The 15,566-nt window shown below is 35.7% G+C and overlaps 1 protein-coding gene across 1 annotated transcript in view; it reads right to left on the bottom strand.

Annotated features, from left to right (window-relative positions):
- Positions 1-13,708, bottom strand: part of APOB (apolipoprotein B) — a 36,995-nt gene extending 23,287 nt beyond the window's left edge. Inside the window, exons 1-14 of the mRNA XM_075497254.1 lie at positions 13,651-13,708; positions 11,907-11,945; positions 9,128-9,243; positions 8,083-8,228; positions 6,890-7,043; positions 6,550-6,705; positions 5,411-5,535; positions 5,137-5,222; positions 4,154-4,373; positions 2,916-3,143; positions 2,625-2,742; positions 2,357-2,503; positions 1,076-1,287; positions 488-725 (exon numbers count right to left, since the gene is read on the bottom strand). Of these exons, the coding sequence (XP_075353369.1) occupies positions 488-725; positions 1,076-1,287; positions 2,357-2,503; positions 2,625-2,742; positions 2,916-3,143; positions 4,154-4,373; positions 5,137-5,222; positions 5,411-5,535; positions 6,550-6,705; positions 6,890-7,043; positions 8,083-8,228; positions 9,128-9,243; positions 11,907-11,945; positions 13,651-13,708 (2,043 nt within the window). The remainder of the gene's footprint in view (positions 1-487; positions 726-1,075; positions 1,288-2,356; positions 2,504-2,624; positions 2,743-2,915; positions 3,144-4,153; positions 4,374-5,136; positions 5,223-5,410; positions 5,536-6,549; positions 6,706-6,889; positions 7,044-8,082; positions 8,229-9,127; positions 9,244-11,906; positions 11,946-13,650) is intronic.
- Positions 13,709-15,566: the final 1,858 nt, after the last annotated feature.

Below are 15,566 nucleotides of genomic sequence, written 5' to 3'. Positions count from 1 at the left end.
AGCTTTAGAACAAACAGACTTTCTGGGGGACAAACAATGCATTTAAAGTGTATCCTACAAGTCTATGATTCTTAAGGGAAGATACAAAATACTAGGTCTTAACAATTAATTTTACCTCTGTGGTGAGGTCCAACAAAAAACTTACACATAGGCTGTATCTCACTTAAAATCTACTATGAGTACTTCAGCGTGCCAGTAATGATTCATTAGCATGAAGTCAATTTGTTACAGATGGGTTCATTTTACCCTAGCTGAGGCCTTTAGTAACTCCAACAGGGTCGTCCATCCAGTCAGTGGCAAGTGACATCACATAACGGATGGCTTGTTCTAAAGCCCATTGAGATCAAATGAAAGTCCCCTTGTAAGCACAGTGATCTTTAGATTTCTCCCAAAGCTTGTAAAAACAATACATTATTCAGAGAAAGTTGTTATAAGAAAACAGAAATGAGAAGGAAAACAGCTGAATACTAGCAAAAGTTTTTGATACCTCAAAGATATCGCTTGGGCCAAATCCATACACGTTCAGAGTGGTTTTTAGCATAGTCTCTTTAGGAACATAGCTGTTTGGATCAAATACCACATTTCCCTCTACTTTGGCAGAGATGGGATCAACTCCAGGTACAGAAACTCTTTTGGAAATCTGATAATTTTGTGAGAATTTTCTGAAATCTTTGGCTGTTGGAACCTGGCTTCCTTTCAGAGCTTCTTCAACTCGGCTTTTTAGACTAGGAAAGAGGATAGCAATGCAAATATGATTAGTATAAATTCCAAAACCTCATTTAGTCTTAGTTGAGGGATTTCTTGTGTCACTTGCAGACATTCATACAGCTGAGGTGATTGTAAATGGCTAGCTCTCTGCACATATTAACAGTAAAAATAAGACTTAAGGGAAAGACTATAAGCTGGCACTGCTCTGACAAAGCCATAGATTTACTCATAGATTTGTTCAAACAAAGAAAACAAACAAGCAAACAAAAAACCAAGCAAAAAATACACTGCTAAATAACTACCACTGCAATTATGGTTAGAATTTTGTTCTTCCTAGGAGACCAGTATATAACTAAATTTTACTTACTCTTCAATGCCTACTTCTTCAGAGTCTAGGATGTTGGCAATGTGTGAGGCAATAAAGCTTTTCACTTGCTCGTTCTTCTCCTTTGCGAGGACTCTCAAAATCTTTGTGAGATCACTTGGGGAAGGATTTTTCATCAGTATGAGATAGGCTGCTAGACGTTTGTCTGTAGGTGCATCCCCTTCTTGGAATGCTTTCAGAAGTGCTGAACGGTCCTATATAAATAGAGAAAGGTTTGCACTGATGAGCTGGCTAGTAGATGATATTGCTAAACTCTTTTGGGAACATACAGGGTGAAATAATTTCCAGGACGTAATTTTTTCAGGACCACATAACTATTTCTATACCTTATTTCTATAACTGACCAAAAATGTTTCATTGAAGCTATTTTGATAACATTTCTTTTGATAGAAAATGTCATAGAAATTATGGTTTTATTAAAACTGATTTTATTATCCTGTATCTGGCAGGTTACTTTTTTGTTTAGAATACTGAGTTTTGATTGTTGGGAATCAGAAGTGTTCTGGTCTGCAGACAAATTCTCAAACTTTGGAAAAAAGATCATTCAATTTAGGAAAAGAAGGTGATCAAAATCTGCTGCAGGAAAATTAAAAACATAGTTTGAAAATAAATAATAGTAAAAAAAATTAAATGCTTTAAATTAAACTGAATCTGAGGATGTGAGCTCCAGGTGTTTCCAGGCTCCCAGACTCGTTAAGCCTTGTCCGGAAACAAGAGCATGTCTCTTAGAGTAGAAACTTGTTGATATTGAAACTGTTTCACTATACTAAGCTGAAGTGCTCTGTATAATGACATCCATTCATGTAGCAGGTGCTTTAATGTCACTGTAATGTAAACATAAATCTAACCAGTGCTATTAATAACAATGACAACAAAATGCCCGTATAAAATAGGGACCTGATTTTTTCTTAGTTAAATCCATTTAAATCTGGAGTAATTTTTTAGTTAAAACCACCTTTAAATAAGTAGAACTCCATTTAAGTCACTCCAACAGGAACAGATCCAAACTTCCCATTTAAACTGAGACCATCTATACAAAGCAACTGCATCTCAAAGGAGTAACACCCAGTAAGTCAGAAGTCTGCAGAACTTCTCAGATGTGTATGGAAACTGAACTAACTAAAGGAGTTCTAAAAATGCTGGAGAAGCTAAAAGTGAGATAGCAAAACTATGAAATAATGGGAATGTTTTTGCATATTCAATAACTTCTGTGAACAAAGTGATCTGAAGACAGTTTATGCTGGTTCTTGTGACCCAATTTACCTCTTCAGTAACAGTCATTTTCCTGAATGCCTGGATGGCTGCTTTCTGAACTGAAAGTGATGCAGCTTCATTTCTGATACACGTCTTAAGAAAAGATTTCAGGTTGGGTTTAGCTTTCTCCATTACTGCACCCATGTTTCCAATAGCCTGTCAGTGATGAAAAACAGAAAGATGATAAACATTTTTTCTCCACCAAGAGAAGTAGAGTAATATATGAGCTACAATTTAAAATAATAGCCTGCATAAGGGAAGAGGGAAATAAAAATACCCGAAGTGTGAGGTATGTGAGTTCATCTTCCCCAGAACAATCAATGCCAAGCAGTGATACCATGAAGTCTGCAACATCTGTTATTTCCTCTGTCACAATCATCTTCTCATTGTAGAACCTAAAGAAATAAACACATTAGAAACAAAAGGAGAAAATGGGAAATGTCTATTTATTTTTTATTCCCAAAGAGCAAATTCATGAGAATAACAAAAAATCCTCTTAGGGTTTACTCTAAGCATTGTAATGTTTTCTTGAGGTTATTTTGTACAATTACATGCTATGATTACTCACTTAGTAACAGAATGACTCAAGCCGTAAAAAGAAGCTCTACTTGGCTGATACTGGGCCATGTTAAGAATTTCCCGTATTCTTTTTGGACTTGGAGAAGGCAATAGTCCCAGGGTATATGTGACCAGGTCTACCACAAGTGGATTCACGTTTCCAGTTCTCAGTATTTGAAGGACTGCACTGTAGCACTCTGGAGTCCCACACTGAGTCAGGGCCTGAACTGTGATGGAACTGAAAGGAAAAGAGATGACTTTGATTAATTAATTCCCTGTTTGCAGTTATCACTGCATGTTGCATGTTTGAAATAAACATTTGACAGGTTTATTAAGGTGTTTTAATATAAATGACATCTCCTTATGCGTGACTGGAAGCAAATCACACAATTGCTTATCAAAAAGAAGTTTCTTAGTTTTACAAGTTATACTAATAACATGATTAGCTATGAACAACAAGACAGTATTAACAATAATATGACACAGACATATCTTTTTTTTCTCCACAAGAGACTTTCCTCCAAGTATTATAATATAATATATTAAACCAGACTGAGGGTCTAGTCCCTCTGCAGACTGAGGACATAAAGTATGTGTAAATTGATTCAAGTCCAGCCAGGACAGAAGGGTAAGAGTGGGGAGGGGAGGGCAGGGCCAGACCAAAGAATTGTGCCCTTCCATGTCTCCAAAAATCTCATTTTCAAAATTGTGTTCTTTGCTATAAGTCAGACTTGGGAGTTTGTAATTACAGTCATTGTCCTTGAGCAAAACTGCATTAAACATATTTGGCTATAATAACATATCCACAGGATTGCATCTGGCATACACGCTTGGGATGGTGGTGGGGAGAAAAACCCTGTACTGGGCTGTGTTATACTCTAATTTATAGTCCAGCTTCTCCAATAAGTTTGGAATATTTGATTGGGGAATGATCAAAACTATACTAGTTCTTCATAGAAGGCTACAACTTTCAGATCTATTTGAATTCTTATACTGTTCTCATACATTTAATGTTCAAGTTCCAATTAACAACCGAGCATTTCTGATGGAAAAATGTGAAATCCACAATACACAGATAATACACAAAATACACAGATAATTTTGATGATACTTATCTTTCTGAAAGACACTCTTTACATCTAATTAACCTCTGATTTAAAACCACTTGCATCAAATGATCAACTTTAGAATGGATTTGCTATGGCATTGACATGTGGTGTACTTGCACAATGAACTGTTATAACATACCTTGAAGTTTCCATCATCTTTGGTACAAGAGAGCCAAGAGTGGTGTTTTGTAAACTTCTAAGTCCAGAAACAAATTTGTAAAAGAGTCTTGCTCTCTGCTGGTTCTGCTGGGAGGCTGTAAGTTTCTGCAGTTCCTGAAGGATCTTCAGAACAGCATCCCCTTGCCTGGGAAATTTGGCATCTGTACTTTCCAGTGCAAGTCCCTTCTCTTCCAGTTCATCTAGCAATTTAAAAAATTGCATTCTTTATGTCTTTAGCAAGGACCTATGTTCATTTTTATCTTCTGTCATGCATTCAGTATAAATATAAATGCCGTAGATTATTTTATGTGATAACTGTTGAAGTTTAACAGCTAAACAGTTTCTAAAAATAATGGAGTGGAATTTAAATGTAATTCTCCCAAAAGTTGAATAATACCTATTTGCATAAATTCTTTTAAATTTTCATGAAGATGAGTCCTTAACACCTTTTATATTAGGATAGTTTGATTTTTCAACTTTTAATAAACATATCTTAGGAGAAACATGTTATGACTAGGAATAACAACTGCATATCAAAAAAGTGTGTTTCAGAACCAAGTATATAGTAACCATGGACTGTTTACATTTGGCAGCTGAAGCTAAAAGTTGCATAAGAAAGTATGGGGAGCTAAAAAGGGTGCATTAAACTAATTTCCAATAAGATTAAAATTATTTTCCAAGCAAATTATAATTTTTTAATTATAAAGAATAATTTCAAAATTAAAATGAAAAGACAAAGGTTATTTAAAATGACCTTGTTTTTAAACTTTTCAGGTTTTCCCATTTTAGACCCCAACTTTTTTCCTGACTAAATTGATCAAATTTCATTAAAAATTATGAATTGTTTTGGTCCCCTCAACTGCATCTTTAATTAATTCACTGTTTAAAAAAAAGTTGTCCCTGTATTTAACCTGTATTTATATTTTGTCCCTGTATTTGTATTATTGAAAACTGCAGCTATACCTCCATCAAAATTTCTGTTATTGATCTTTGGGGTATCTTCAAGCTTCAGTGTCTGGTTGACCTCTGTCATCACACCATAGCGATTTCTAGTAAACAAAGAAAAATTCAGTGCTTTAGTTGAGTCTAAGTACGTTTGAGGGGTCTTGCTATGCCTCCTGCCTTCTTGAGAACAAAATGCATATTTGGGGATGAAGTCAGGGCAGAATGTGATACATCACCATTTAAAAGTGAATATTTATAAATAAAGGGTAAACATAAATAGTGAGCAACTTACTTGTATGAGGAAGGCAGAAACAGGTGTTTTTCACTGCAGACAGCATCTCTTATATGCCTTTTCTTTGCATCAATATTGTAATGACAGAATTGAGTGCTCCTCAGAAGAGTAGATAACGGGATGTTCTGTTAAATAAATAGTTTGGCAGTCACTTTACCGAATAGTATAGAAAACAAACATAGTTTTAAAGGCTGCCACAGTTTTACTGTAATATTAACAGCTACAGCATATTGGAAACAAAGGTGCATAACTGGAACCATTCTCCCACAAAGACAAAATTGCGCCAGTATCAATCTTTAGTCTTAAGTCTCTTCACAGGCAAAAATCCCACTGAAATTTTCCCTCAGGCCTTACTGAGGTGTTTGGCTTAGTAGTTACTTCATGATTGATCCCCTGCTGCCTACAACAAAGGGCTCCTTCATAGAAACCAGTTTGTAATTTTTAAAGTAGTTCAGGCCCCTTGTAACAGCTGATGCTCTTTTTAATTTCACTCTTATTATACAAATTTTAAAGATTTCTACAACAAGCTGTAAAGGTGGCAGAAATTATAAAATGTGTTTTTAGCATGATATGAAATCCTTTTTTTTTTTTTTTTTTGAGGGAAAACACTCAAACGCACAGATGCCATGATACCAGGAAGAAATCTGCCGATATTCATGCAAGCAACTACATTTGAACATTGTGGATTAACAAGTAGCCTGAACAGGATGTCAAATCATTTACTTTGGGACATTCAGAGCCCTCTCCTCCTGCACATCATATACACATCAGGGTTTTGGTGGACTACATGTTTTACATGAAATTGGAAAGTTTAAAATGTTGACCCACAAAACTAAAAATTTGGATATGATCTGACAGGTTATCGTGTAATCAATCAAGTACTAACTCTGCCTATGAAAAGCTCTCCTTTAAAAAATAATGAAAAGAACATGAAAGAAGGTAATTACACTCTTTCTCTGTATCTGTTTTTCTCTACTGACTGCCAACAAAACCACAGTCTGATCTAATGCGAGGGTGCAGAAAACCTATTTAAGCTTTTAGAAGATAAATACAAAATTTAGTTGTTGTAGTAGCTGTTTATCATTTTAAGTGACGTAGTGAAGAATGTTATATCATATAATTTTTAATGGTATACTTACTAGTCCCTTTACAATGGCAATAGGGCTGACATAATCTCTGATGGGACTGAAGTTGTCACAGGCTTTCAGGTCCCTGTTAATTGAAATATCTTCTGCAACATTTCCTTTTCTAGATTTGAATTCAACTTCACTGTCACACTTTCCATATACAGTATCCTGCAAAGAAGAAAGAAATCAGTGTCTTTGTTCATGCTCTCAGAGATTTTCTGATCTAGCCGAAAGGCACCCTTTCTCATCTGAATTTCCAGGTCTTTTGAAAATGATGTTCAGGAGTAACTCTACTAGGTGAGGTTTCTTCCATTTGTTAAGGAAATAAAGTGAATGCTTTCAAAACACCTACCATTGAAATTGTTTTTACATTTTCTACTGTTTCTGTTGGCACAAGTAGAGCTGAGATGATCCCTCTCTTGAGATTCAGTACATTCAGAGGTTCATCCTTCTCTGGATACAGCTTGACCTTTGTTCCATCCTGAATGCTGAATTTTAGCTCATGCCTGCCCAAAAAACCCCAACATTAGTATGAAATCACATTAAAGCCACCCAGTGAAGAACATGTTATCAATAAACTGCTGGGATAAATAAACATCATAAAGCATCAAGTTTATCTTGGTCTATCATCATTTACTATTCACTGTTGTTACTATTAGAGAGTATTATTATTAAAGCAGCAAAATTCTAACTAAGGACATTCTGATATCACCAGACTATGAGGACAAGCAAGTATCAAGAGCAATGGCTGGAAGTTGGAATTGCACAAATTCAGAGAGAAGATAAGTAAATTTTTAGAATGAGGTAATTATTAACTACTACAATAGGCTACAAAATGATGGGAAGGATTCTCTACTAGTTGCAGTCTTTAAGTAAGACCTTGCTTGTTTTCTGAAAAATATATTTTAACACTGTCTCAAGTTGTTTTGAGATATATGGCTTGTGAAACAAGATGGAGTGGATACTGAGGCACTGAAACAAGCATGAAGGTGCACGAGTAAAACGTGCACTGACAAGCACTAAAGACTAGTTGGGTGGAGGGAGTAGTAGCATTAAGTTACGAAAGCAGATAAGTAAGGAAAAGATAAGTTGCACAGGTCATTAAAGATCGTGATAGGAAATCTGGACTTCAGTCTGAAATGCCTTTCTATTGCACAGTCTTTGTACCATGTCAGCAAAGGAAAATTATCTTAAAATGGCTGCACACAGCCATTTGAGAATTTGCTTACAAGAAGGAACATTGCACTTGCAATAATCTTTTAGGGGACTACTCAACAGTTTCCTGATGTAGATGATACAAATGACAAAAACATTTCAGGTGAAAATTCTGGATGGAAAAACCCTTCCCTACTAGCAATTGAGAACTGTGCCAAGTTAGCCCTAAATTATATCAGGGAGAGTTTTGCTGTGGAATCAGCTTATAAATCTGCCAGGTTATCATGAAATGTGTTCTATGCCTGGAAAAACATAGTCAGGGTGGACTGTAACATTGCAGCCTCTTCTACATCAAGGCTACAAGCATTGATGATAATTGATATTGCTTACTTGGACATGGCATTTGCAAAGTCCTCGGAGTTCTTTGACTTTTTCAGCATGGCCCTTCCCTCAGTGTCAACACCAAATGTCTCCCTCAGGGAACAATGCATTGTCCTCAGGATGAAGTGGCACAGCTGTGGTACCTCCAGTTCAACCTGAAAACACAAATATGATGTGTTTATCCTTTTTTCATTATCATGTTTCCAGGATCATCCAGTTACAGTTTTGAAAATATGGTATTTCTTGGGTTTTGTAAAGTGCCAGAATCACCCTGCTAGCAGCTGTTGGGAAAGATTCCAAAGTACTCTAAATAGCTTAAGGTAACCTGAGGGAGAAGATATGAAAGCAGGTATTTGTTTGGCTAATGGCATGGAGTCTACTATATACATGGTAAACAAGCAACTTAGGTTCTGAAAATTTATGGTACTAGAAGAACTTTATGAAAACTTGAGTACTGATTGATTGATTGATTGACAGTACTGATAACTTGATTACACTGACCAATCTTTAGACTCTGTCAGAACAGTGTGCGTTAAATAAAAAATATTTTCCCCATATACTCCATTTCAGAAAAAAATGTGATGGGAAAGTTTTGGGCAAGATGTAGGGACATTGGGTAGTTTAATGGCCTAAGGGACCTTTTAGTCCTACAGCTCTGATCCTGGCTTGACTGTTACTATCAAGAGGCTATCAAGTGGTCTTCATGGCATCAATGAGCTGTTTTAGTTCAACTTCTAGAATTGTTTAATGGCCATTGGTAGACTGAGCCTGGGAGCTAAGGAAAACTGAACTACCAGGTCTTCCCCCTCTCTCATGTAAAAGTACAGCCGGATCAGGATTGAAATGCACAGACACAGCGGTATGAAGGACTTCTGCCATCCTCAGGGCCTTCTGTCTAGGACAGGGAGGACTTAGTTTTCACGACTCTCAACATGAGCCTTTCAAAAGAATGATCTTATTTAGAAAAACATTGAAGGATGCTCCCCAGCTGCCAGCTCCCATGTTATTCAGTATATACAGTCCCAATCAGTCATATTTACTCCTCTTTCCCTACCTTGCAAGTGATCTTTGAACCGCTTCGAGAATCTGCTGTTCCCGTGATCCCATTTGATGTTTCTGCTTCATATAAGTAAACATATTTTCTGAGGTGTTTAAATCTGGTTGCATCTTCTGCAATTGGGAAAACAAGAGTGCTTTTATGACTTGGGTAGGATAGGCATATGTAGATCCTTACAATACACGCTTAGTGTTATGTAACTAAAAGGAATGCTACATATAAAGGCAGCATGAGGACCGTCCCACTATTTCCTTTTAAAGAATAGCTTTCAGACAAAGAAGTAATGCCTTCATATCAGCTGGATACTTTCTGATGCATAAGAAAAAACTTGTGGGGGAAGCATAAATTTTGAGGTCTACTGCTCTGTTTGATGAGATCTGACAATATGACGCCATCTGGCCTTCAAATCATGCCCCATTAAACTTAATGACAAAAGTGGAAGAAAACTTAAGATGTGGAACTGTTTTAAAAATTACTCTATTGCTTATAAATTAAACCAATCAAATGGTAGTTTTCAAATTGGTAATAAAATTATTCACTTCAGCTCAGATTTTTCCATCATAATTCAAATGCAAGGAGCTGCTTTATCTAAGTGACATGACTGAGACTGAAAGCAAATAAACACAGAAAGGGACAGAACACCAAACCTAGCATTCCTCAATACCACTTCACCTGAATTTACAGAATATCTTTCTGCCCCAGACTCTCCTGAAACATGATCTGCTCTAATTCACTTATTAGATCAGCAAATTTTACTAGAGTAGACTCTTTTTAATGGAGATAAACTTTAGTTACATGAAGAGCATCCAGAACAAGGCAAAAGCACTAAGCTATGAGCAAGAATAAGGCAAGAGGAAGTATTTGCAGAGGTGTTTCTCTTTTTATCAAAGGAAGCTCCAAAACCTAATGGGCTTCCTCAAAGGGATGAATTTCACCTGTGTTTAATCTGTCCCTGTTCCTTTCAGAGGCAATTAATCTGTAATTTTAAATTCTACAAGCAGGAATGAATGTGGTAAGAGATAGAAAGAAAAAAATATATTGTCTTAGTGTCAAATATAGGGATATAAGATCTTCTTTTGGTGTCTGGAATGCATAACGTAGGCCAAACAATGTTCTCAATTACAATTCACTCCCATTATAACTGCAGGCATCATTTTAAACTAAACATATGATGATCAGGCATTTTAAGTGACTGTGTTAGAGCAATTTAGGTCTATCTGAACCAGAAGTTACTGTTCCCTCTGTTTAGACTGAGCAGCTCACTGGGATTGTGACGCTGTTGTGATGCTGAGTGAAAAGCAATTTCCTAAATTGCTCCTCTGTGGTTATTTGTGACTGTCTGAACATATTAGAATCCTGATCTACTTTTATAGAAAAAAAAAGGTGAAGTCATCACGTTGTAAACCCACACGCTCACCATCAAATCTGTATGATTTTGCCTGCCTATACCTGCCATGGATGTAGCTTACTCTTCCTCTTTTATAAAATATTTGTCATGTCAGAGGCCAATGGCAATGTTATCTTGCCCTTTATGTCACAGAATTGCATACTTAGGGAGGAGAACAGAATAGTACTATAAATGTCGTATTTCCTCCTTGGACTATCACTTTTATAAGCCTTACATATGTTAATAGTGTTTTAACTGAGATTACTTTCATGTAATTGCTAAACAGAATTAATATACTTAATACTAGCTATCATACAGTAATCAGCATCTTACAAACATTTGAAAACTGAATTAAATTATCTAATTAACCTTAAAATCAACTGCTATAGAAAAATTCAACATTATCCCTGTGATTTTTGGCTATCCTGGAGTATAACTTTGCTGAACTGTACATTCTCAGAAATTTTTGCAACACCAGTACCTACTATGCTAAAGCCAAAAGGCTAATTATTGCTTCATTTCCTGCTTTTAAATAGAAATAAATGGAAAAGAAATAGGGATATGATAAGATTAGAAACGCAAATGCCAAATAATTTAGTGTATCAAAAATACACAAGAAATTGGCAATGAAGCCCAGAAGTCTTTGAGTTGGTTCAGGCAGCTGAAATAAACCCAGTTGCCTGGAGATGGTGCTAAAGCATCCAACAAGGGAAAAAAAAAACCCTGAAGATCTGAAAGGACAAAGAACAAAATGACTCATTCAGTACTTTGACCCTATGGTGGAACATTATGTATCTAACCAAGCAGTCAGGGCCAGTCAGAGTTCATTATAAGATAGGGCATAAAGTCAGCATTTCCTGAGTCTTGACTTGTTTAAAGAAATTGCTGTCCTTGCTGACAGAGTTGATGGTTTATTCTACAGGTATTTAGTTAGATATCCAAGTGCAATTCTGTGGGTTTAGCAGCCACTGTGAAGGATAAATGAGAAGTGGGATTCAGCCCACTGTAAAGTATAATGGACATAACTTCACTGCTAAAGCTTCACATCTGATAAACAGGGATTTCTAGATTAAGGAATTTGCACCTGACAATTAAGAAATCAACAAAACAATGGAAAGTAGTTTCTTAATGGGAGCTTTTTAAAAGTTTAGAAACTCAATCTCAGCTTCTCTGATGTTAGGAAACTTTTGAAATTCTTTAAGCCAAGCCTTATAGATAATTAAATACCTAAAATAAACAGCAATAAAGACTTCAGAATATTGCCATCACTTTTGTTTCAGTTATTTCAGAGGAAGAGATTTATGGAATAGGAAATGTCAAGCTTTGAAAGATGCATTCAGTTAATATAGCGACATAAGATAACAAAAACAGATGCAAGAAATCAGTTACTTGAACATCCTGGATTTCCATTTTCAGGCGTTTCTTCTTCTGTAAAGAATAAAAACAAGAATTAAAAGCTGGAAAAACAGTTTACAGCTATAAAACAAGGGCTATGGAAATATAAATGGAAATACTACATTTTCATTGTAAGACCTTTTTAATTCATACCAACTTTTGATGTAGTTTGGCACACTGATGTAAATAACAAAGCTACTACTAACATTGACAGTACAGAGTCAAATCTAAACAGAGTTACAGTAGTTGCCTTGATATTGTGAACTAAGACCTCAGAATAGGATCTTTAAGTCACTGAATTAAATGATATTAAATTATAATATATTTTTAAAAGCCCTATGTTATGTGAAATAGAAAGTTTGTAAATGGTGAGCACAAAATGTAGAGGTAGACAGATGAAATGTACCATATAACAGTTTACTCTAAAATTTTAGTCTATTTGAGCAAACAAAAATGCTGCATAATGGATGAATGGCTATATTTTGCTTTTTGTACATTTAAAAAAGGACAGATTTGATGATTAATACCACAATTCTCTGCTGTTAAATCTTTTCTGCATATTAAGAGTTCATTCTCTGGGGAAAAGAACACTGACTGAAAGCCTATTCAAGTCAAGAAGAATCATTAGTTCCAATCTGTCTTAGGTATGTCCCAGATAACTTTATTTAAAATAAAGTAAAATAAAATAAAATAAAATAAAATAAAGTAAAATAAAATAAAATAAAATACATTATAATATAATATAGTAAATCTGCTGCATTCATTTGATGCTATGTCATTCTTTGGGACATCACACATGAATGCCAGCACTTTTCACAATATTCTTGGCACACTTTCCAAGTTTTCATTCTGGGAATTCTAAGGTTGAGCACTCTATAGAAATAGAGTGTAACATTAGCTACAGTAACAGCAATAGCAAAAGCAATACTATTACTATTACAATAGTAACAGTAATAGCATTATTTATAACCATTAGAAACAAGTACATCCTTTAAAATTGTATAACATCAGTCAACAACAGAATATTAGTTCAACAAAGGCGTATTTATGATTAATTCGATCTGCATATAAAACCAGACCTGCAAAATGGGCCACAGACTCACTTCCCTCCTTAAGGTTCCTGAAATCTTAAGTAACACTACAGTGTCATATTCTAAAAAGCCACTTCTTGCGAAGCAAGGCTAGCTCACCATCCACAGCACCATATTGCTCTAGTCTGTCTTTTCTGATCTTAGGAAAAAAAACTCTACTGGCCTACTTCTTTTACTACTACTACTGATGACTATGTCCCCTTAACACAAAATTGTACTTCAAGTGTCAGTATTGCCTGCCAAATACATTTTGCTTTATTGCTCTCCGTCTTCACATTTGCCGCAAAATAGGCTAGCAACAACTGGGATAAGTCTGTATGGTATCTCCAAGCTACAGTATCTCCATGGGGGTTTAAAAAGACAGCATTACAGAATAACAATTAGGCCACAATAAATTATGTGAATTCCTTACAAGTTGAAAAATACATTAAATCTGATCAAAAGACACCAGGTGACATTTGTGACTTTTTCTACTTTGGGATCCTCCTATGATTGCCCAGTATAACAAAGAGAAGAGATGATATCTTTGCCACACTTACCCTCTCTAATTCTATAAGCCATTGTGCTGTTGATTTTTGCATTATTGTTGTTTTAACGGGTTCATAAATAAAGCAGCAAAAAGCACTAACATAAAAGGCAGTACTTACGTGTGAGAACACCACTGCTGAGCAGCAGCAAGAGCAGCAAGAGCTGCACAGGGCCCATGGTGAGCCCCGAACCCTCTTGCTGCTCTTTATTTTCCTCTGTTTTTCCTTCCCTCCCCTCTTTACCCCTTCCCTACTGCCTCCGAGGGAGAATGAGCCTTCTGACTTGGACCTCCATTTATATAGTCTGTAGCAAGCAGCTGAGGCAAACGGTTTAGAAAGCTCAGAGCAAATTGCCAAAGGTCCAAAGGTGAGAGTCCCAGATCCTCACTGCGCTCCAGACAATGCTCTGCTTTGGTTGCTGGGAGTCCCTGAAGGCAGAGGACTGAGCATATACTGGAGATAAGTCACTCTTCCAGTTCATTGGTTTTTTTCTTTAACAGAATTTTAAAAGCAAAATCCCTCAGCTACAGACTCTAACAATGTATTCAAATAAATTTCCCACATCTACATAGGGACAATTGCAATGCATAAATTACAGCTGGAAGAAATGATCACTGCAGCATGCTTTCAGTACAGATGTTGAGAGGCTTAAGGGTATGAGTACTTGACAAAATGAGAGTACTGTGCAATTTCGACATCTTCCCTTTACAGGCAGCAGAATGAAATTTCTAAGATTTTTTCCCTTTGTTGTACCAAAATTCGTCATATACATTTCTAAAAATAATTTTGCATTTACTTGCAATATTCTGGTAAATCAGGCCATGTTCATGTTGAAAGTAAGCTCTGCATAATTCTTTTGTTTCCTTATTTTTAGATTCAGTTTCTTTTGTTTGCGAATAATAGCAAAAATATGAAAATAAGATGATCAAATTTATCTGAATGAAGAAGATAAACCTATGAAGAAGATAAACCTGATTAAAATACAAACAAACAAACAACCTTTTTATGAATATGTCTGTTGGTAAAAAAGACTGGGTTTATGTCATGAGAAATTCTAGTAGTTTGAATTCTTTCTTTACTCATATCTACCAAAGCTAACTGCAGTAAAAAGAATTTACAATGGAAATAGTTAAGAACATTTTGTTCAGTAAATTTAATTTTCATATATCTGATCAAATGGAAATGTTTTGACATTCCCAAATCAAAATATGTCCTCTTAGCTTGTTGAATCAAAAATCAAATTTTGGCTTAGCTAAGTGGTAATTTCTTTTCCCTTGAAATGTTACCATGTTAGCATGCATCATGGTAGTTATCTTTAAAGTCTCTTATTTCTTCATACCCTTTCTCTCTTGGACTTCATAGTTGGGTTACACTTCCCAGGATGCACTATGTACTCGTAACATCAGTTCAACCAAATGGTAAGCACTGATGTACGATGGGGCGTACTTTCCAATAAGGGAGACATCTTCCTTGTAATCAGGATTTTGTCTGATGACATTAGTAAGAGCATGCCATTTCAGAGAGATTTCTTGTAGAAATTTCTTTCGTGGATTCATCAGTATTGGAGGCATCACGAAGAAAGCACTTCTTAGATTTTTCCATTTCAGTTTCTCTCCTTGGCTTATACCAATCACAGATACAATAAAGCAACCAATAGATTATTATTTTTTACTTCCAAAAAGCAACATAGGTTTTTGTTTACTTTTGTGTCCACAGCTGCCTCAATATCTGTTGTGATATGTAACAATGATTTTACTTTGTAGTATGATTCTACCAAAGAGACTGTACAAAAATATCATATTTTTGCCCATAGCATTTGATCCCTTTCTGCATTCAAACATCCAGAGGTTTTGACTATTACTTCAAATCTATTTAGTTGTTCACTTTAGCACTGCAGATAAGAGCTCTGGAGTGCCCAGCATTCAGAGACTGGTTAGCTATTTCCCTATTTTGCCTGTGTCTCCTCACTGCCTTCAGGTGGTTATTTGGGCTCAAGCTGAGGCTGACTATTAATATGATATTGCACAGACATAAAC

The sequence above is a fragment of the Mycteria americana genome, chromosome 3 (genome assembly GCF_035582795.1).
Source record: "Mycteria americana isolate JAX WOST 10 ecotype Jacksonville Zoo and Gardens chromosome 3, USCA_MyAme_1.0, whole genome shotgun sequence".
NCBI classification, from domain to species: domain Eukaryota; kingdom Metazoa; phylum Chordata; class Aves; order Ciconiiformes; family Ciconiidae; genus Mycteria; species Mycteria americana.
The sequence above is the reverse complement of the archived record's forward strand: the minus strand, read 5'-3'. Positions and strand labels throughout refer to the sequence as shown.